The sequence below is a fragment of the Neofelis nebulosa genome, chromosome 15 (genome assembly GCF_028018385.1).
Source record: "Neofelis nebulosa isolate mNeoNeb1 chromosome 15, mNeoNeb1.pri, whole genome shotgun sequence".
Classification (NCBI taxonomy): domain Eukaryota; kingdom Metazoa; phylum Chordata; class Mammalia; order Carnivora; family Felidae; genus Neofelis; species Neofelis nebulosa.
Window position 1 is genome coordinate 46,370,374 of NC_080796.1, and position 20,999 is coordinate 46,391,372.

The window sequence follows — 20,999 nt, forward strand, 5'->3', positions numbered from 1 at the left end:
ACTCTGAACTTGGGCAAATCTTTGCAAACTGAAATCCGCGCCTCACATTGTTCTCTTAGCTTGCACTTCACCAAGGACCCAGCAGGGGGCTCCACACAAAGCTCCTCAATACAAGTTTGCTGGCCCAACCCAAGGGCAGAAACTTTAATCAGATCCAGCTGGTCCCTCTAGGTGCACCGTTTCTGTCTGGGTCTAGGACACACCCCGCACTGTATGTTCTGGGATGGGACGGAGGGCACCGGGCCAGGCTCTGCGGGATGGCCCCTGGATGGTGCTCAGATTTGTTTCCCCCAGGCAGCTCTGTTTTCCTTGCTGCCCCACACCTCTCTGAAGAGCCGTGGGTTTTCACTAGGGAAAACACACGAGTTTCGAAGTGAGCACTTTTTACTGGTCTGTAAGATACTGACTGACATCAGGACTGTTCAGAGTTGAAGGGGGAATCTCCCTCAAAGAGGAAACACAGAATTTCGAGGTAATTCCCGACGGCCAGTGGATAGAGCTCGTGAGGAGCCTGTCTCCAATCCATCAAGTAAGCGGCACTCCTGGCGAGCCCTGGGGCTCTGCCCGGACCCCGTGGACCCTGCCACACCGACCAGGACTTTCCAGGCTCTGCTTCTCTCCCTGGACCTATTAAAGGACAATGTTCTCTGTCCCTTCTCTGGGACACAGCGTTTATCACATCACTTGTGAAACACTCTTAGCTCTCTAGATCTCTTGAAATCCAGGAAGTGAGAGAAAGAAGACAATTTAATGATGGCTTCCTTGAGGTACAGACAACAGGAGGACAAACGTTTCTCTCCATGCACTGGTACAATGAAATTCAGAGACGAGTGGAAATCCAGGGACAGGAGCTATAGCATTTAGAGCCGCTGCTCAGCCCATGGTCATGTGGTCCCACCAACTGGCTCAGTGCAGACATGGGGAGATGGGGGGACAGCCCGGCCTCCTGAGGTGGGGGCGAGGGCCCAGGTGGCAGAGTGAGCAAGGTGCATCAGCACCACCGTGCCTTGGGGAAAGAGTGCGGGAGAGTGGGGGTGGGGGCAAGCGGGTGGGTGTGCCCTGAAGACACAGTGCGGCTCAGTGGCATCAGCTGCCCCATCAGAACCATCCTGAGGGCTGGAACCAGGCTGAGCAGGACTGAGGTATTGGAGCTGGGAGGAAGGTGGCCATAAGAACCACAGCAGAAAGGAGAACATGCTGACTGCCTTCCTCCCACACACTGAGTCCTCGATGGCCCAGCTCCATCCTGCGAAGGGTAAGAACATTCCGAGATCTGGAGCTGGAAGGGTGGCCAGGGTGAAGTAAGGAGGTACAGACCGTTCCAATCCTGAGGCCACCTGAGGTGTCTCTGCTCTACTCTGGCCACCACCTCTCCCCTTAAGCCCAAGATATGAGCAGGCAAACTAGAGATCAGGGACCCCATCACTCTTCCCAGATTCAATCAGCTGACTAGGACTTTCCTAAAAAGAGAGAGGAGAGGGAAAATGGCCACGGGCTTCTAAAGAGAAAACCTGGGGAGGGTGGCACCGAGTGGGGGGAGGGGGCATCTGGCTCCATCCAGCCCCAGAAGCTGGCGGCCGTGGCCTCTGGTCCTTGAGGCAACCTCGTCGGCCCATCTAGCTGAGCATCTTGTGCCGATCGAAGACGGTCTTCCGCTGCTCCTGCACCTGTAGCTTCCACCGCTGCTGGGCGCCTTCCACACGCTCTAGGACTGTGTTTGCTCGAGGGCCTCCAAGGGAGGCAGTGGCGGCTGCCACAGAGCGAGCATCCTGCAGTGGAAGAAAAGGGAGAGATTTGACACTGTGAGCTGGTGGCAGGGGTTGGGGGGGGGGGTGGTTTCGAAAGCCTGACACAGAAAAAAATGCCCTTAGAGCAATCCCAAAGGTTGAGCTCCCCGCAGACCGGGAGGCTGGACCTCCCCAATGGCTGGGGGTGGCTTGAGGGCCTTGCCTGGTGGTCCATGGGGCCTAGCACAGCACCACAGCCCAGCTGCAGGCTTGGTGTTTGTAGAATGTGTAAGGTAGGGCCTGGGAAAGGGGGCACTCTGGGAGGAAAATGATCTGAGGCCCCAGTCACCACACAGCTATAGCTTGAGTCCTCGGCTGCATCCCACTGGCCTATTTCTTTTACTTTATTTACTTGTTTATTTTTCAGAGAGAGAGAGAGAGAGGGCGGGGAGAGGGGCAGAGGGAGACAGCATCTCAAGCAGGCTCCATGTGTAGCGTGGAGCCCAATGAGGGGCTCGATCCCACAATCCTGGGAGCATGACCTGAGCAGAAATCATGAGTTGGCTGCTCAACCAACGGAGCCACCAAGCGCCCCCACACTGGCCTATTTCTAACCTTCAAGAGGAATACTTCTTCCTGGACTGTTCACCTCATTTGGTCAGCAGAGGCCTTGATGCCGTCTGCTGTTTGTGGATACGTATCGGTGGGCCCCACGGCGGGTACAAGGCTGCAGGACTCCTCCGCCCTTCCAGCCACGGCCCAGGGACAGCGGGAAGGCCCAGGGCTTAGGGCCTCGCTGCCCTGACATGGCAGCATGTGTGCTCCAGTGGGGAGGACGGGCCCACCGAGGCATCTGCACGGGAGCTGCTCTGCCAGGCGCCGGACACCTAGCTTACTCCCCCTGGGAAAGAGGGGTTGCCCCTCACTCAGGGGGTCCGGCAGGGATGGGGATTTGGGTTGGACCCCAGCACTCCCATTCCAGAGCCTGCTCTGGCCCACTCCCCTTTGACAGGTCAGGTCAGGACGGCTCAGCTCCCCTGGGTGCCCTACTGATCCCCTTCCCCTCTGCTCTCGGAACTGCTCTGTTGTCAAAGGCAGTGGCTCCCCTAATTACCACCTCTGCCTCTGAAGCTCCGGAGCCCATGCATTTCCTGCAGGACCCCAACCTGATCTTTGGGGGGAATTAGAGCCGAGGGCCAGGCCCACACCCCTGTGGGGATTTCCTCCCTCGCTCTCCCTGCCTCTCATCTGCTGCCACACATCTCTTAAGGGATTAGCACACCTCTCTAAGCCCAGAGCCGCCCAGTAAATGCAACTTTGCTTCTAATGCCCTGAGCTGGCACGGCTTCTGTCGCTTCACAGCTGCCAGGCTGGGGAGAAGGGAGGGGTGGTTAGGCAAGGGTAGGGGAGGCACAGAGAGCTGGCAGTTGCAGAGAGGTGGCTGGCCAGGGGTGAGGCTGGGAGGCAATTCGCCGTCGCCGCAGAGCTCCGAGTCACTGTCTCATAAGGAACACTGCCCTCTGGGAGCCCCAGTCCAGAACCCTGAGGAAGGCCTCCTCAGCCTGGTTAGCTGAGGATCACAGTGACATCAAGGACCCAGGTGCTGTCAGCATGAGGCGGGGGGCACATTGAGCCTGGAGTCAGGACTCCTGGGTTCTAGGCCGGGGCTCCGAGGGGCCACCTTCTCCCCGCCTCAGACCCCTAGGGCCCATCTCACAGGCCTCCAAGTGGGAGCTGGGACAGACGGGTGGCCTCAGCCACCTAGCAGCTCTGTGCCCCTGGACAAGTGACTACCTCTCCAAGCTTCAATTTAACGAAGCCAGTCTTTTCAGACTTTTCTGACTGTACTGTCAGCAGGAATTCCATTTAAAAGTTTTACAAGACACTTAGTATGAGGCATTCGGATACTCTCTGCTCTGCTCCGTTTCATTTTTTAAGATGCGGGTCATGACTCAGTATGTTGATTTCGTGGGCTAACAGTTGTGATCCATACTTTGAAAAACACGGTTTAGGATGAGGAGACAGGTAAGGCAAGGTTAAGGAAAACAGTATGTCCAGACTTCTTAGTGTACTGGCCGCCACGGAGTAGGAGCTCAGGAAATGTTTAGTTTCCTTCTTCCTGGACTGCGCAGCTCAGCGGTTAAGAATACTCCGGAATCAAACCAACCTGGCTGTGAGTCTTGGCTCTGACACCTATCGGAATATGACCCTGGGCCAGTCAGCTCATTCTCTGAACCCATTTCCCCATCCATAAGGTGAGCACTGCAAGAGCGGCTTCTTGATGAGGCAAAGAAAGTAAGGCCTTTAGCAGCGCCTGGCAGATAGCAAACGCTCCAATTACTCATGGCAGACCCTAGCTCTACTAGGTGGGAGAGAGGAGGAGAAAGCCGGCAGCCTGCTGCCGGAGGGAGCTGCCTTTGAAAAACCCCCATGGCCCTGTACCACCTTTCAATGCTGTTCCTTCCCCGTTCAGCTGTGCCAGCTGAAGGCTACGGGGGGCCAAGGACAGGGCTCCGTGTGGCAGTGTAGGTGACGTGGGCACTGAAGCCCTACTGAGGAAGCTGTTGGCCCACTAGGGCCTGGCTGTTCTGGCTTCAGGGGCCGCAGGGGCTTCTCTCCCCTCCCCCCCTCAGGCCCCCACCTCTAATCATGTCCCTTCCGGGTCCCACAAGGAGTGCCCAGGCGCGAGCTCCAAGGTGTGGGCTGGGATACCCAGGCAGGCTTGGAGGGATGGGGCAGCTCCAGCCCTGCTTCTCCTCGACTGCTCTGCATCTCGGGAGGACGTCTTGAGGAGAGGAAGCCAGAGGAAGCCAAGAGCAGAGCATTAAGGGAACATGCTGAAATTCACCGCATTACCACAGTATCATTTGTTTTCCCTTCATGTAAAGTCTTAACAAACAGCTCCTAAGTGGGGGAAAGCTGCTGCTGAGAGCCTCCGTGTTTCCATTGCTAATAGTCTGATTAAAAGGTATTAAAGACTCCACATCTGTTCTAGAGACGGCCCAGAGCGGGGCCTTACCCTTGCCCGTTCTGCAGGCAGAATGGCAGCTGGAGGAGGAGAACAGCACCATTTCTAGTCCCTTTCCTCCGATCTAGCTCCTTTCCTCTGGGGCCGAGTATCCGGGAACTAAGGGAGGCCAGAGGGCAGCTAGGAGAGGAGGAAGGCACCGGATACTGATAGGACACCAGGAGATGCCCGGTGGGACCAGACTAGCACGATGATGACAAGCATCACTAAGTGCCGTGGGTTCTGCTAAGTACTTTACGTGGATTCTCCCCAGGCTTACAAGACTGGCACATGGGAAACATCACTCCCATCTGCAGATGAGGAAACTGAGGCTATGGGAGATGAATCATTTTGCTACCCAAGGTCACACAGCCATTTTGGTGGCTGAGTTGGGGTTTGAACCATGTCTGCGATTCTCTTATCCCAGCACTCTGCTGGGTCCTTCTTTGGCTGGTTTCTCCTAAGAGGGAGCCAATGTGGAAACCCAAAGAAGCAAGCTGCTATCTTTCCACTACATTGGAGGAAGAACAAAGCACCTGTAAAGGCACCCAGAATCAGGCACTTCAAGCCACCCTCCCATCCAGGCCTGGCAGGCCCCAGATACTGGTGCACACAGGCCAGAGCTGATGACCACCATCAAAGTGGCCTAGATGAAGCCCCTCCAGCCCACACAGGAGCACTGGTTCTGAGTCAACACTGGGCTGGGCCGAAGCCTCTCTGATGACAAGAAGATGGAGGAAAAAAGAACCCCCACCTGGAGCTGCGGCCCCTCCACCCTTGTCCCCAGCCCTGGGAGTGGGGGCAGGACCGGCACTCTTGTCACTTACCCAGTCACACAGCTAAGAATGGCCCTGGTGCAAAGCCCTTCAGAAAAGTGACCACACAGCCTCCCTTCGTTTTCCCAGTTTAGCCCAAATCCTTCCTGCTGTCACCTAATCCCACTGCTTCTCTGCTGCAAAGCTCTCCCTGACTCCCACATGCTCCCAGTCACCTTCCTAGGACATGGCACGATGCCATTCCCCCACCCAAAAACCCTGCCTGCTGACTCGGCTCCTCACAGATGAAACACTCGTGGGCACGGCATTCAAGGCCCCCGAGCTGGCTGAGGCGCACACTCCCGGCCTCACCTCCCCTGCGTCCCCCAGCCCTGCAGCCATACCGGTCCAGGCAGCGGCCCCTCATTCTTAAGGATGCACAAACATTTGTCAAACTGGAACACACATGATCCTGATTACATCGCACCCAATCCAGACTGAGGAAACCACACTAAGGGTTCCGGTGTCGTGGCTACTAAGTGGCAGAGTCTGACTCCAACCCCAAGCTGTGGCTCCAGAGCCCTGCTCCCAACGACAGTGCTGGGAGTCCTCTAACGGATGCTCTAGAATCACATACTTTTCTGTCTATCCCCAGAGGAGGTGGGAGGACTGTTCCCGTCAGCGTGTATCTCCAAGTCTGTCAGCTTCCCTGGAGGGAGAGCCCTGAGCACACATGCGGCCCGCCTATCCGTGGACAGAGAGGGAGGCCATCCCAGTGGCCCTGAGCCTTCTCACCACCCCGGTTCCTTTGTGCCCCCAGCTGCTGCCCTCGTCGTCGCCACCATTCTTTGCTTCCCCACACACCCCCCCCATACAGGGGGCCTGGAGCTGCACCCAGCCCCAGTGGGGTGAGATCTCTGAGGACCCCGCAGAGCTCAGGGGCCCATGCTGCAAGAAGCAGAGACACCCAGAGCCTCATGGAAGCCCTTATTTCTCTCTTCAAAGAGGGCCAAACCTGTACATCTAAAACAGCTCTGTTTGCTGTTTCTGTCCCAGCAAACATGCTTGCTTCCTCCTTTCAAAGGGTGTCTGAGCCTGGGGATTAAGCCTAATGCTGCCGGAATCCCAGGGGAGGCAGCGCTAAGCAATCAGGGCCCACCGAGGCCTGCCAGCACTTTCAAAGGGAACACGCCAGGCTTTCATCTCCCTCCTCAGGCGCTGGGGCTGCGGCTGTGGGGGAGGCTTCCCTTCCCCTTCCAGACCTCTCGCCCCAGGGCAGGAGAGCTCCTGGCCACAGGAGTTGGGGGAATGGGGACAAGGGCCCCCAAACCTGGGAAGTGATCCAATCCCTAGATCCATCTCTGACTGGGTCCCAGACTCAAGGTGAGAGGTGGGGTGGGGGCACCAGAAACTGGACAGTTTCCTCTTCAAGGTCACTGAGTTGTACGGGCCCAGGAGAACTTTCAAAGAACTGAGAGGTCCTATTCCAACTTTCTTCCTTACAGGGTGAAGGCTAAATCCTTTACCCCAGGGGAGACCCCGTCCTTTTCGCTTCCTTAAGGGAAACATTCTCCAGACCATCAATGAACCCAGAGACACAGCCTCAGCCCTGGCTCTGCTGCTGCTCAGCCAGGTGGCCTTGGGGCCTGCTCTCCTTGCCCCCAACCCCACCCCACCCCCCTTTCCCCAAGTGCACTGAGAGAGGTGGGTCAGCACAGTATCCCTCAACATCCGAGACTAGGGGCACTGGGTCTCTGGAGAGATGAAACCTTTGGGCACTACTGACCCCAGTGTCCCTACAGCAGCTGAGCTATCAGTGTCCCATCCATCCTCTGAGCTGGCTCTGAAGAGCCCCCCGCCAGGAAGCCTTCCTTCCCAGACTAACAGGAAAAAAAGGGTAAGTACCCAGCCCCCAGTCTAATAAAGGGCTTCCCAGAGCACCCAGCTTTCTGACTGCCCATCTCCTAAGACCTGATCTCACCAACTGCCTTCATGGTCCCTGCTCATTCCTTTGGTTGGGGCTCGGTCTTGGGACATAAACCCCTGAGGGCAGACATGAGGTCTACAAATCTACACAGCGCCACCTGCAGGATTCTTGAGTCCAGAGGAAAGAAGAGACGCCATGTCCATGGGAGAAAAATGGTGCTGCTGAACCCCCAGGAGGGATGACCTAGGAACACCTAAGTTGGGGACACCATATAGAATCACAAGGTGAGGGGATGGGGAGCCAGGCCGAGTACTGGGACTAGGGGACAATCCATGCTAAGAGTGCTACAACGGGGGGACAGACCCCACTCACGGCTGCCTGAAGGTGTTCCTTTAACCACCCTCCGGGTAACCCAGGAGCTGCACCCTGCCCCACCCTCCACATCTGTGCAGAGCTGGCTGGGTCATGGTATCAGAGACTGAACACCTTTTATTACCTTCTAGAACCTTGGGGTAGGAGGTGAGGGTGTCATCCCACCTCTCTCTACCAAGGCAGAAATCCCCTCAACAGTGTGGAGTCTGGGCTCGCCGGCTTCCACTTGAGGGCTGCCTAAGGCACCCCACTGCCCTTGCAGGCACCCACGATACATGGCTGGACAGCACCCCCTCGTAGGCCAATCCTTCCTACTCAGCCAAAATCTGCACCCAGGGGACGTCTTCCCTTGGATTCAGGATCTGCTCCAGTGGATTCAGGATCTGCTCTCAGGAACTGGATGACCAAATCTAACCCCTCCACTCTCCCTAAAGCCCCCTCATACAAACAGAGGCAGCTGTGACTTAAGACTCCAAGTGGGGAGCGTCCCAGGTCTCCTGGGGGAGAGGGGCCTGCACCCAGACCCAGGGATGGCAGGCTGCCCTCCCCTCTGGCACCACATCCAGGATGGCAGGAGACACAACAAGGCCATGCCCGAGAGCCACACATTCCAGAGAAATCGCGGTGCGGACTGGGTAATCACGGGGCTGCATCTCTCAATTACTCCCCCAGCCAGGACTGCAATTACCACATTACCCCTAATCGCCGAGTGTTTATTAGCAACGCTCCTCCCCATCAGAGCTGCTATTACTGCACATTAATAACCGGGTAGGCACACAAGGTTTCCTCTTGAACACAGACCACCCAGCCGCCAGTGCCACCAGCTCCCAGGCCCCAGCTCCAAGGGGTGAGGCTCAGCCTCTCTGTTCCCCCTTTGGCCAAACGCATGTCGGCAGGAGGCTGGGGGCACACTGGGGATGGTCCAGGCACACACCCAAAAGAAGCAACAGGGCCCATGGGATGGCCAGGTCTCCCTCCTTTCCTGGCCTCGTCTTCCTGCTCGTGCTGGCTAAGACCCACAATGGCTGCACACTGAGGTCTGAGCCCTGGACCCTCTTGGTGGGGGACCCGCCCTTGCCCACCTCCGATCCAGTGCCTGAAATGTTCTAAATTCCGACTGCCTGGTGGCAGTTTAGCCGATGCCTGGTGATTTCTCGTGACTCCAAACGCACTCGCTTACAAGGGAGCCCACCCGACACATTATCAGCGGTGTCATCTGCAAGAAGATTCCTTCTTAGATCTCGTGAAATCTCCCTCTCGTGACTCCCAACTGTGGGTCCTCGTACCCCTGGCTTTACCTGGGCGAAGCAAAGCCCTCTTCTGAAGACGTGCTATCCGAAGGCCGCTGTCACGTATCTCCTTGAGTTTGGCTTGTTTGTTTTTTTTTTTTAAGCTAAACATCTCCCAGTTGCTTCAGCTTACCCTCCCAGGACATGGCTGAGATGCTTCGCCCCTAGAAGCCCCTTTGTGCATGCGCTGGTTCACTCACTCCTTCCCTCACTCTGGGGATAAACAGTATCTCCCAGCAGCCGGAGCCACCAAGGACAGAGCTAACGGACCGGTCTGTGCTTCCACAACTTCTCAGAGCGCGTCCCTCAGGGTAGAGAGTGGCAGTGAGACCTGCCCTGCCTTCGGATGCCACTGCTCTGAGGCTGTCGTGGTGGCTGTGTGATCCCATAGAGGGGGAGCTCCGGGCGCGCGGGGTGAGGAGCCTCCCTCGGGCGGCGTGCTGGCTCATCACACCCCTGCCCAGGCCCGGCTACACATGCACCACTTCTCACTTTTTTTTTTTTTCCTGCAGCCGTCCTCTGCCCCGCACAGGGCTTCCTCTGCAGGGCACCCCTAACCCCTCAGCATGGGGACACATACAAGAGGCAAGAGTGGCTGCTGGCCATGCCGGGACTGACCTGAAGGGTCTGCAGGCTGCCTGGTGCCAGTGGTCCCCCATCTCCTTTATCTAATGACGTTGAAACTCCTGAGCCTGATATCTGAGGCCAACAATAATCTGGCCTAAACCTACTGGCCAGCTCTATTTGCCACTATTCCTCTTGCCTACCTTACCCTCGGAACGCTCCAAATTCCTCAAGCACACACAGTGATTTCCCACCTCAGCACCGCTACCTACTTTACTCCTCACTGGCTCTCAAAATCCTACTTTCCTCTCGAGGCGCCCAGGTTGTGTTTTGCATCGAGCAGGTGCTCCGCAGAGGACTACAGAATGACTAAAGGACAAACCTGCCACCTCCAAGTCTGCCAAAGCTTGACACCAGGGTCTGAGCAACCAGTGTCACGTGTTGTGTTCACGTGTGACCGGCCCTGGCTGGCCCACTCCCCCTAGGCCTAGAAAGGCAGGGTACCAGGAACATACGGCTCCCCCCGCCGATGCCCTGAGGCTGCCTGATGCCAGACATCGGGAGATGTGTAGGGCCACCTTGCGCTTCATCTGGAAGTGCAAAGGGCAGTCCCCTGCCGAGGAAAACTCTAGAGTCAGGGCGACGTGTGGGACACTGAACACAAGAGCGAACTGGAGTATGGGGGGTGGGGGACACGGATCCTCAACGAGGCCTCTGTAATGCTATTCTGGTTCTGCCCCGGGGACTCGCATGCCGGGGGCCCAGGACCCCACATGTGGGCAGAGGTACTGGCAGGGCCCTGGCGCCCAGAACCCCGGTTACCTCGTTCTCCTCCTCATTGTGCAGCTGTTCGGTGTATGCATCCGGCTTTCGAATGAGAGGATCCACCAGCATCAGGAAGGCCATGTAGAGCAAGAGGGCCCCCACCACTGACAGGTAGATGACAATGGTAACCTGAGGGAAAGAGCCAGCTTGTCCTGTGAGCATCCTGGGCCAGGAGGGCAAATCGTGTCCATTCCCGTGCTGTGCATATTTGATGGCGCAGCTGCCTCAACTTCCGCACTGGGGAAGGGCGAGGACACTGGGGGCTTGGAGGGCAAGAGGGAAGGGAATGTGCCGTATCCCACATGTGTACCAGCTCTGCCCTAAAACTGAGGGGACCCCCCCAAGAATGGCGGACATAAAAACAACAGATAATGAAGGAAGACATCTGGATTCTGACACCCCAAGATGCTCCCAGGGGTGGGGATCGGGGAAACAGGGCTACCGGGATATCTCTAAGAAAGGGTGGAAAGCAATCGGACACTAAGAGCAAGGAAGAACCGGCTGGTGAAGAGGCCTGAAGGCAGAGGCCGAGCACCTGGGCACGAGGGCTCACTCCCCCCGCCAACGGGATGGACAGGTGCGAAGCTGCGGTCCTGAGACGGCACGCCAACAGGTGGAGGGGGACAGACCGGCAAGGTGTGCACTGGAGGCTGGAGGCTACATCTCCCCCCTCCCGGCGGTCACCCCGGGAGTAATTTCTATAATTTCTGTTTTACAGAAGATAGATTCAGTGAGGCCAATTCAAGGTTTCCAGTGTGATACTCTGGGCATTTAAGACAGGATTCTCCAAGACACTTAGCAGCTTCAGTCCCTGTAATGGCATTACTAATACACCTCAGTTACTGGGACTACAGAAGCACCTTTGCTTGTGTCCAAATGCCCCCTGGGCGGCTGCCATCACCTGAGAACCGTGAGGCTAAACCGCTCAGCCTAGGTGCCAAGGCTAGCAAGTGGGAGAGATGTAACTTGAACTCAGATTTACTGATTGTCTCAAATGCTTTCCTACTTTCACAATGCCTGGCCATCACTGGCCTCTGAACCCGGCCTTGACCCTAAATGGACTGCGAGGAGGGATAAAAGGAAGAAAGAAACCTTGGGACTTTCAAGTCAAAGCTCAGCTCAAAGGTCAAGTTCAACTGGACCAACTTCCTCCCTGACTGGGGCATCAGCGTTCATGCCTCTTTAAACAGGGCAAATGATCAGACCTCTTGCCTGTACCCCAGGAAGGGGAAGGGGAGTGGAGACTGAGTCTCTAATAGGCTAAAGCTGGGGGGAGGGGGAGGCTCCTTGGGAGGAGGACTGGAGGGAAATTTGAGGGATTAGGAAGTGTGTCTGATGAGGTCCCCGTATCGGGAAGTCCCTTTCTGCCAAACAGGGACAGGGGACACTTGGCTCAGAATTCAGTCTCAGCCACCTGGTCCCCAGAGGGTGGGGCCCCAGAGCACGTTCAGAGCAGGAGAAAGATGCTCCAGGAGTGGCTGGGTCAGGCGGGTGGATAAAAGGAGTGAAGGACGGGGGGATAGGCAGCTGCTTTCCATGAGAAAGGTGAGAACACAGAGGACTGCAGGGCAGGGAAGGTGCTGCCAGCTCCCTGGTCTGGGAGGACAGCAGTGAGCATCGCCTCCCCTCCCGAGCCTCAAAAGGAGAAACCTGGACGAGGCAGTGTCGTTAAATTCCCAAATTCCTTTCTCGAGGCTATTTCTAGACTCTCTACAGAACCAGGTTCTCCACAGAACCTGGCCAGGAAGGGCTTAAGTTAGAAATCGGTAGACGGGGTCTGGCTCAGGTGTTGGAACACAGACTAGGAGTCCCGGGGGGGCTGTGGGTGGACGAGACCCTGCTAGCGTGAGCCGTGGTCCTGTTGCGTCCGCCTCAGGCAGAGGAAAGAACAAGGCCCCCGTCCTCACTCGCTACGGGAGTGGTCGTGTCTACCACTTCTCTCCTGAATTCACCCAACAGCCTAGGAGAACGAGGGTCAGGGCTGAAGCCCCTCCTGCCCAGCTGCCCCACGCAGACACCTCGCCCTTGTCCACAGCTCTTGGGAGCTTTTCAGGACTCTGAGGAGTTCGGTAGACTGGATGTTCCAGGAGGGCGGGCTTACTGCTCTATTAGCAGCATCCTACACGGTGTCCAGAACATAAAAGGCACCTGAAGGAGGCTCCCTGAAGGAATGGGAGAGAGGAAGGGAAAGACTGGAAAGAAAAGAGTGACACTGAACACCTCTCCCAGGTTCCCAGCGCCCCCGTGTAATGGGAGCCACTGGACAGAGATCAGAGGAGAAAGCTGGCTCCAAGAAGGTGTGGGGAGCGGGCCCCTGCATCTGTGACCAGGCCAACCCAGAAGCCGGTCCCACAGCCACTTGGGATGCTCAGAATACAGCCAGAGACAGTGAGTGCCGGGCAGCCGGGGATTGGGGGGGGGGGGGGGGGGGGGGAGGGCCCGAGAGCCGGGCTACCTTGATGGTGGTGGTGCTGCGTTCCTCATACTTGCACTCGCACAGCAGACAGTAGGCCTCCACGTCGTGGCCGGGCACCGGCATGGGCTCCACCACGTGCAGGCAGTTGCTGCAACGGAGACAGACAGGGCGGTGGGAGCAGGGCCACAGGAAGCGGGCAGCCTGGGAGGGGAGGGGCTGGGCAAAGGTGAGGGTGTTCCCAGGGAGTATGGAGTTTATAAGGGTCAGGCTGGCGCCAGCCCCCTTCCCCAACTCAGAGCCTCACAGCACCTGGCCACTGGCCATCCGAACCAGCTCTCCAAAGTGCCTACAGGGCTGGCACAAAAAACGCTAACGTTCCCCAAACTTCTACCCTTAGCTGCCCTCGTGTCTCCTGCTATGGTTCCCCTGCTGGGGCTTATCCATTCCAAAGATTTTCAACTCCGAGCTGGTGAGGCCTAGACTGGTATCTTAGACTAGAATCTCTTAGTCAGGACCGCCCCGGGGCCCTCCTACGTCCAGCTGCCCACTGGATTCGCCATAGGAGCACCCCACAGGGTCCGCAAACTCTACGTCCACCCCTCCGCCCCTCTGCCCCAACCCCCCAGTCCCGGGGTCTGTGTTCCAAACAGCAGAAAGCACCCCTACTGTCCACTCCACTGACCAAGTCAAAACCTGGCAATCACCTTGACACTGCCTTTTCCTCTCACCTATGAATCCACCAAAAGCCAGTGATTTTATCCCCTTAGACATTTCTAAGACCCACCTTCTCTATTGTCTCCCGCTGCTGTGTCTCAGATGAAGTTCTCATCATGCTTGCTTTGGGCAAATGACCCAGCCTCCCCACTGCTCTCCTGCTCTTGTTGGCCCTGTGCCAATACTACCTGCACCTGGCAGCCGAGTGGTGTTACCAAAATGAAACTCTGGTCATGTCACCCCCAGCTTAAAGCCTAAAGCTGGTTCAATGTCTCCACCCAGCCTCTAGGGTGAGGACGAACTGAGCTGTTGCCCCTCGGCTTCCTACTGATCCACCTGATTCCAGGGCCGCCTACCTGTCCAGTTCCATCCCCTGCCTCCCCTCAACCTGCTCCCCATCCTCCTCCAGCTATGCTGGTCTTCTGGACTCTTCTCTGAATGAGCCATGCTCCCTTCCTTGATACATCTCCCGCCCTCTGCCAGGAATACATGGCTTTGCCACCTTCCTTTTCCATGCTCTGAATCCTACACATCCTTGAAGATCCAGCTCAAAGACCTGACCTCTCCCTCTGCTCATTTCTATCACAGAACTGACCACACTGTACTGTGATCTCACCTTTATTTGTACAGTCGCCCCCAGGAGATGTTGAGTTCCTTGAGGACAGAGGCCATCTCCAGCACCCTGGCAGAGCTGCGCTCAGTGAACAAGTGACTGCCAAATGAATCCCATGTTCTAACAGTATGCCCACTTAGCCCACCTTTCCCTAACAGGGCTCCTGCAGAAGGTGAGCCAAAGATCACAGGCCCATTTGAAAAGGCGGCGGGTTCAGGAAGGCAAAGTGGCATCTCCACCACGATGAGGTCAGGACCCAAACCCTGATCCTTGGCTCATCTTTACATCTGACCCTCAGCTTCAGTGGGGCCTGTGCTCAGCTCTTTATCTGGGTCTCTCGATCAGCCCCAGCCCTTCAGATCGGCAGGTTTTCAACAAGTATGGTTCACAGACCACAGTAAGCCAATGACCTAGAGGATGCGCCTTTATCACTACCACCAGGAAAGGTCAAACACACCCTCAGAGGTTCACGGAGGCGAACCAGGCATCACACTGCCATGGATCGCCAGGTCTGAGCCGTCCTGGCTGTGCCGCTGAGTGTCTGGGGCCCTGGGCCTATTTTCTCCTCTCTGAGATGCAGGGGTTGTACCAGATGACCTTTAAGGCCCTTTCTGGTCTAACAGGAAGCCTGCAAGAGTCACGCATAGCTCTCTGAAAACAACCAGGCCTGTGCTGAGCTATCCAGGGTCCTTTTCGACTCAGGCTGGGTTTTTCGCAGAGGCATCAAAGACGTGTGACGTGAAGATCAAGTGTTGACATAAAAATGAGATGTCCTCTAAAATCCTCTGATCCCCTTAAAAATCTGGCCCGCAGCATATGTGATTTCACCTAAACCTCCGACGATTCCAGTTTCACCACTGGGTAGCAACTTCACCACATCACTCCTAGCTGCACGAAGGGGTCCTCTTCTACCGTAACTAAATGCATCATTTCCAGACCCTGCACACTGCCAGTTCTGGGGGCTGATGGGCAAGGCCAGGTTCACGCACAACACTTGGTCATCACTGCTGGGACCTTCTCTTTTCCAGGAAGTCCCTACAAGCCTCCTGAGGACCAGATGCCTCCTTTCCGAGCCACACGGGGTCGTGGTTTAGAAGGTCACGCCAGTGTTGCAGGAGGATATGTGGACTACCCCCAAGGCCAAGGTGGAGTGTCAGGGGGAGCTGGGAGGGGCCAACCCAGGTTCTTCAAATTGGAATGCTATTACAGGAACAGGCTGTTTCTAGAAGGGTTAGGGCAACAGTAAACGAAAAGCTGTAATTTTTCTGCTGGCTCTGGCCCTCCTGAGAGTCAGTGAAACCCTAAACATGATCCTGCTCTCTAAGGCTTTCCTTTACCTTTTTGGGGATCAGTGCTATCAAATGACTCCAAGGACTGGCCAGAGGACATTAAGGGGAGAGGTCTACAAAGATAAGCTGGGTTTAATTCTCTGCTCTTCTCTGTGTTCTGTGATGGCAGGTAATTTATTTACCCTTTCTGGGTCTCGGTTTCCTCATTTATAAGTGGAGGCTGAACTCCATCGGTGTCTTTCAAGCTGTGCTCTCTTAGAACCACGCAAGAACCACTGTGCAAGGAGGTGGGCTGAGGGAGGGGCTGAGGGACGGGTCCCTCTCGGCACTGGTTCTGATTTTGTTTTGTACGTTGTGTTTCCAAAACAGATTCTGTTGATAGAAAGGTTCAGTTTGTGTAAGTCTGAAAGACACTGAACTAGCCAACCTGTTTGGTTCCTTCCTACTCTGGGATGGCCTCTAATACATTATCTCCTCGGCAGGCCCACCAACAGAGCAACATTGTTAGGGTTTCTGCCCTTCTACAGGCATGTGGTTATGAACTACCAGCACTAGATGGCAGGATACCAGCACCGCAGGAACATAAATGCCATTAAATGTGAGGACTGCGGCTCAAGCAGTTCTGGCTTCACTCTGCACCACAAAGGAGGGTGCAAGTATTGCCCCGGCTGTGGACCAATGTGACAGCACAGTGACAAGGTGGCAGAGACTTGAAGACACAACTGGACTCCTCTGGTCCTAGCACGGAGACCCTAAGACCACATGTCAAGCCCCATCCCATTACTAAGGGAGTGTCACCAGTGTCGCTGGGTCCTAGAATCTGTCCAGCCTCGGTTTGCACCTACCACCCTAATGGAACTGTCTCGAAGTTCTCCATTAAGATTGTTCATTAGGCAGTCCCTTAATTCTGAATTCTAAGGAGAAGATAAACTACAGCCTGAGAGGTCCAGACAAGACTCGTTTCTCTGTGGGCATCCACACTTGGGTTTTCAGACCATAGTATAACCCCAGGGCAGAGACATTGCTAATAAAATCTGCTGTTGCCTGTGGGATGTAGTCTTATTACCTGCCGTGGGGCTCTGACAGTCTATCAGATCATTTCCTGATGTTATTTGAGCTATAACCCCAACATACAAGGAGGTCACAGGGGCTCCTCCCAGGACTTCATGTCTCAGGGCTTTGTCACTCCATCAGGACAGGCAAAACCAGAGGGAAACAGTCTACCTATGTTGTGGGAGGAGCTCAAGTTTTCTGGGGCTTGGTGTAAGTCTGACGATTATCTATGCGGCCTCTAATAACACATGATAATATATATTAATATTAGCTAACATTTATACAGCACTTACTATGTGCCACGCATTGTCTAAGTGCTTTACTTACACAGGCACGTACAAGCACATATACCACACACACACACACACACACACACACACACACACACACACACACATTTAATACTCAAAATACTGCCGCCCATCTTACAGATGAGGAAACCGAAGTACATTGGAGAGGAAGTAACTTGTCACAGAATGAGCAAATGGCAGACCCAGAGTGAGGGCAAGGCAAGCCAGATCCCCAGCCTGTGCATCTAACTAGACAGCCTCTCGGAAAATCACTCAGACTATCTCAGAACTGGGTAAATTCAAAATTCCCAAATGCTTCTCTGAACAAACTGCCTCACGATCACCTACGGAACTTTAAGAAAATGTTACCCCTGCCTTCTTGCTCCCAATACTTACGGAATTGAAATCTTAGGGGGGAGGAGATCTAATGTAGGGCATGGTGACTATCGTTAACGATACTGTATTATACAGTTGAAAACTGTGGAGAGAGTAGATCTTAAATGTCCTGACCACAGACACAAAAGGTAATTATGTGAGGAGACGGAGGTGTTAATTTACCTTATTGTGGCAATCATTTCATAGTATGTATATCAAACCACCAGGCTATACACCTTAAACTTACACAAAGTTCTACGTCTAACGTATCTCAATAAAGCTGGGGAGAAAAAAAACAACAAAATCCAAAATCTTGGGGGGCAGAAGGTGCTGGCAATCTGTATTTTCTCAAAGCCCACCTGATGATATTGCCGTACAACCAAGCAGGTGCACTGACCTGGACATCCCCTCCCCATGATGTGAATCCCTTCTAACAGTGCCCTTAGCAAAGAATCACCCCATCTGTGCTCAGATCCCTCCAAGGATGGGGCTTCCCAGCTCCTAAAACAGTCTGGATTAGAAATGTTTCCTCAGCTCACACTTAAATCTGTTTCCCTGAAGCTTTCCTTAAAGTTGTTTCTATTGGCTCCAATTCTACACCAAAAAACCACATGGAACATAACCGATTCCCATTCCCATGCGCCCCACCTCCCATAGCATGCCAGCCCTGCTCCTGGTCTTTGTCAGTCACCAGATGTCCCCAAACCCTCCCCTCGTTGAGCCTCCCTTAAATCACTCCTTCTAGGACAATGTGTTGAAACTTCCTTTAATCAAGCTGGTCTCCTTTCTCTGTATTTGTGCTTCTTCATTTCTTTTTTAACGTGAAGCATCTAGAAATGAATTCAGGACTCCAGGAGTATAATTTAAAATTCCCCTTTGGATTTTAGACTCTGCAGTTATAAAAAGGGAACGCTACCTATCTCGCCTACCTCACAAGGTGTTAATGACACTGGCACAGAATAACACACATAACAGAGCTTTGCGAAAGCACACAAAAGATCCCACAGTATGCGGGCATACTAACAACCTCTCCCAATTTCTCTGCCACCATTTTGCATATATGAATAAACACCCAAACCAAAGCAAAATAACAACATCCACTTCTCTGACCAGGAACCCCTCAGCTAGAATTCAAGGCACCTAGGCCCTGTTCCCAATTGGCTGTGTGACCATGGACAAAACAGTGCTTTGTACACTGTCCATAGGAATGAGAGAGCAAGCTTATCCTCCAGGAGTCCAAGAATCCCAGGAAACACTTGTAAGTTCAACTGGTTGAAGCAGCCATGAGCCAGCCTGTACAGTGCCTTTTTTTTTTTTTTTTAACGTTTATTTATTTTTCAGACAGAGAGAGACAGGGCATGAACAGGGGAGGGGCAGAGGGAGAGGGAGACACAGAATCCGAAGCAGGCTCCAGGCTCTGAGCTGTCAGCCCAGAGCCCGACGCGGGGCTCGAACTCACAGACCGCGAGATCGTGACCTGAGCCGAAGTCGGCCGCCCAACCGACCGAGCCACCCAGGCGCCCCCAGCCTGTACAGTGCCTTACCAGTCCTTCTGTGACACATTCTGGTTGTAAATGTGCCCACTGATGTTTCTATATGGTGGACAGATGCATTTGCAACGGATATCTTCAGAGCTCTGGAAGAAAAAGCATATCAGGTAGACAGGGCCCATGGGTTCAGGTTCTAGCAAAGACTTTCAACTTTCATTTCCCTGTTCTATATATGAATGCTCTGACCTTTCCCATCCCCAAGTTCAGCAAGAAGTGGCTTCTGCAGGAAGGATGCTAATATCACAGGATCCTCAAGACGTAAACCATCCAGGTGGCAAACGAGACCCCCAGAGAGCTGCCGAGGGCTGTCATTCCCTAGTAGGGTGCTTTGGAGGAGGGATGTGTGTGGCAAGCAAAGTGACAGTCCTCTACTCTGGGCCCCACATCTGCTATGTGCACCTCTGTCCAGCAATCTTGATGGTGAGACCCTTTCTCCCCACCCCTCCATCGTCCCATCTCCAACTTCCCAGGTTAGGATGAGGGCAGAAGTAAACAAGAGAAAGAGGGTCATTTCTGTGGGAATACCCAAGCAACCCCTTAGAAAGTTCTTCCTCTCTGAAATGGGTAAGAAACAACACCACAAATATTTTCATTCCAATCAGGAATTCCCCAGGGAGACTGCAAGCAAACCCTCCGACTCCACCTTACTTAAAGCCTTGGGGATCTTCAAAATTTTCAAATACCACAGAGCTGCCCAGCTCCGGGCAATATGCCCCTGAAAAAAAATGGCAATTTCTCCAGAGTCCCAGTGCTTAGGGTGGGTTAGGCTGGTCACCCTTGGCAACAGAAACTTCCAACTGTGTAGGACTTCACACTTAAAGAGCATTTCTACTCACTGTATTACTTGATTCTCCTTCAGCAGAGTAGTGGATATTATAACCATAGTTATTTTAACCCAGGAGCAAAGGAAGGTATGGGGAACTTAGATAATTCCTTCAAACACAAACTCCCTTGCTGGAATCCTACCTCGGTTTCCATCTGGTCCAGAACCTATGTTCTGTGCACCACCCCACTCCTCTCACTCCACCCTTCCCGACGCCTGCAGTTCTGCGCCTGCGAGTCCCAAAAGTATGGCCCATAAACGAGTGAGAGGGGCAGGGCGGAACAGCAGCTACCCCTGGGGAAGCCCTGTCCGCAGGGAGGGTGGTCGTGCAAGAGGTGCTGCTGTCTCACCTCCCTCACCTTGTTGGCTTGAGCTGGGGGCACCAGCAAGCACCCGACCACGGCCACCAAACATAGGAGCTTCATGCTTGGCAGGCTGGGGGTGCCAACCAGACCGGACACCTGCATAAGAGATATGAAGTCGGGCAAGGAAAGGTGACCACACCACTGTCGGCACTCTCGGCCCCTTGTCCGTCTAGCCGGGACGTGGGAATGGGGTTGGGGGCTGGGCTCAGCATTCCAGGGCCTCCTAAAACCCTGTAGCTAAATGCTGCCTTCCCTCTCCCGCAAGTCTCCGGCTCTCGACTGCCCACCCGGAGCGCCCAGAATAGAGGCCTCTCGGGGACACAGCCGCAGGGGGCCTCGAGTCCCGAGGAGCAGGCCACGCTCCGTGCTCTGACCCTCGCATTCCGTTCCACCGCCCTCCGCCATCTCTGCCTCCGCCCGCCCGGCAGCTCCTCCCCGCTCAAGGCCCGACGAAAACTTTGGGTGCAGAGGCTGGAAGACCCGATCCGACCGCCAAGGCCAGTGCCCACCTAATCTAGGGGTCTTGGGCCGTCCCCGAATCCCCAGGTGCCCCCACGACCCCTGTCCCCTCCCCCAACGCGCCGTCCGCTAACCTGCGAGCCCCGCCGCTGCTGCAGAAGACCCGGCCGGTCCCGCCCCCTCCCGGCCTCTATTGGCTGCCGGAGCAGTCTCTCAGCCCAACCTCGCTATCGCCAAGGTAACAAGACCCACCTTCGCCCGGGCTTAGAGGCTCCGGCGCAAGGGAGAGGAAGGCATTTCTCAAACCCGACCAAACAAGAAAAGGGAGCGTCAGTCAGTCTTCCAGGCCAAAACGTGGAAGGGTCTTGCCTTTGTGGGGCCTGTAAAACTACCATTGTAGTGCTTGGCCCCTCCTTGTATTATAAAAGGCGGAGGATCGGAGAGGGACTAAGCTTGTTTCACCTTGTTGTTTTGAAGAGAAAGCACTTTATACACAATAAGCTAGTAACAACAATAACCTTAAAAATCCAATAAAGGGCTTTGTCCTCGCTCACAATCTGGAAATGTTATTTAGGGATCCATGTCT

The 20,999-nt window shown here is 54.8% G+C and overlaps 1 protein-coding gene across 3 annotated transcripts; it reads right to left on the reverse strand.

The window, feature by feature from the left end:
* Positions 1–729: 729 nt before the first annotated feature.
* Positions 730–20,596, reverse strand: TMEM9 (transmembrane protein 9). 3 transcript variants are annotated; one of them, XM_058700229.1, is made up of 6 exons: positions 20,548–20,596; positions 19,949–20,050; positions 18,761–18,852; positions 12,922–13,030; positions 10,464–10,595; positions 730–1,769 (listed from the first exon to the last, which is right to left on the reverse strand). In XM_058700229.1, exons 2-6 carry the CDS (start codon positions 20,012–20,014, stop codon positions 1,617–1,619), a joined length of 552 nt encoding a protein of 183 aa, XP_058556212.1. In that variant the 5' UTR covers positions 20,015–20,050; positions 20,548–20,596; the 3' UTR covers positions 730–1,616. The 3 variants fall into 3 exon arrangements, with proteins under 3 accessions (XP_058556212.1, XP_058556209.1, XP_058556210.1); XM_058700226.1 differs by having other exon boundaries at positions 19,940–20,050; XM_058700227.1 differs by lacking the exon at positions 20,548–20,596 and adding an exon at positions 20,464–20,541 and having other exon boundaries at positions 19,940–20,050.
* Positions 20,597–20,999: the final 403 nt, after the last annotated feature.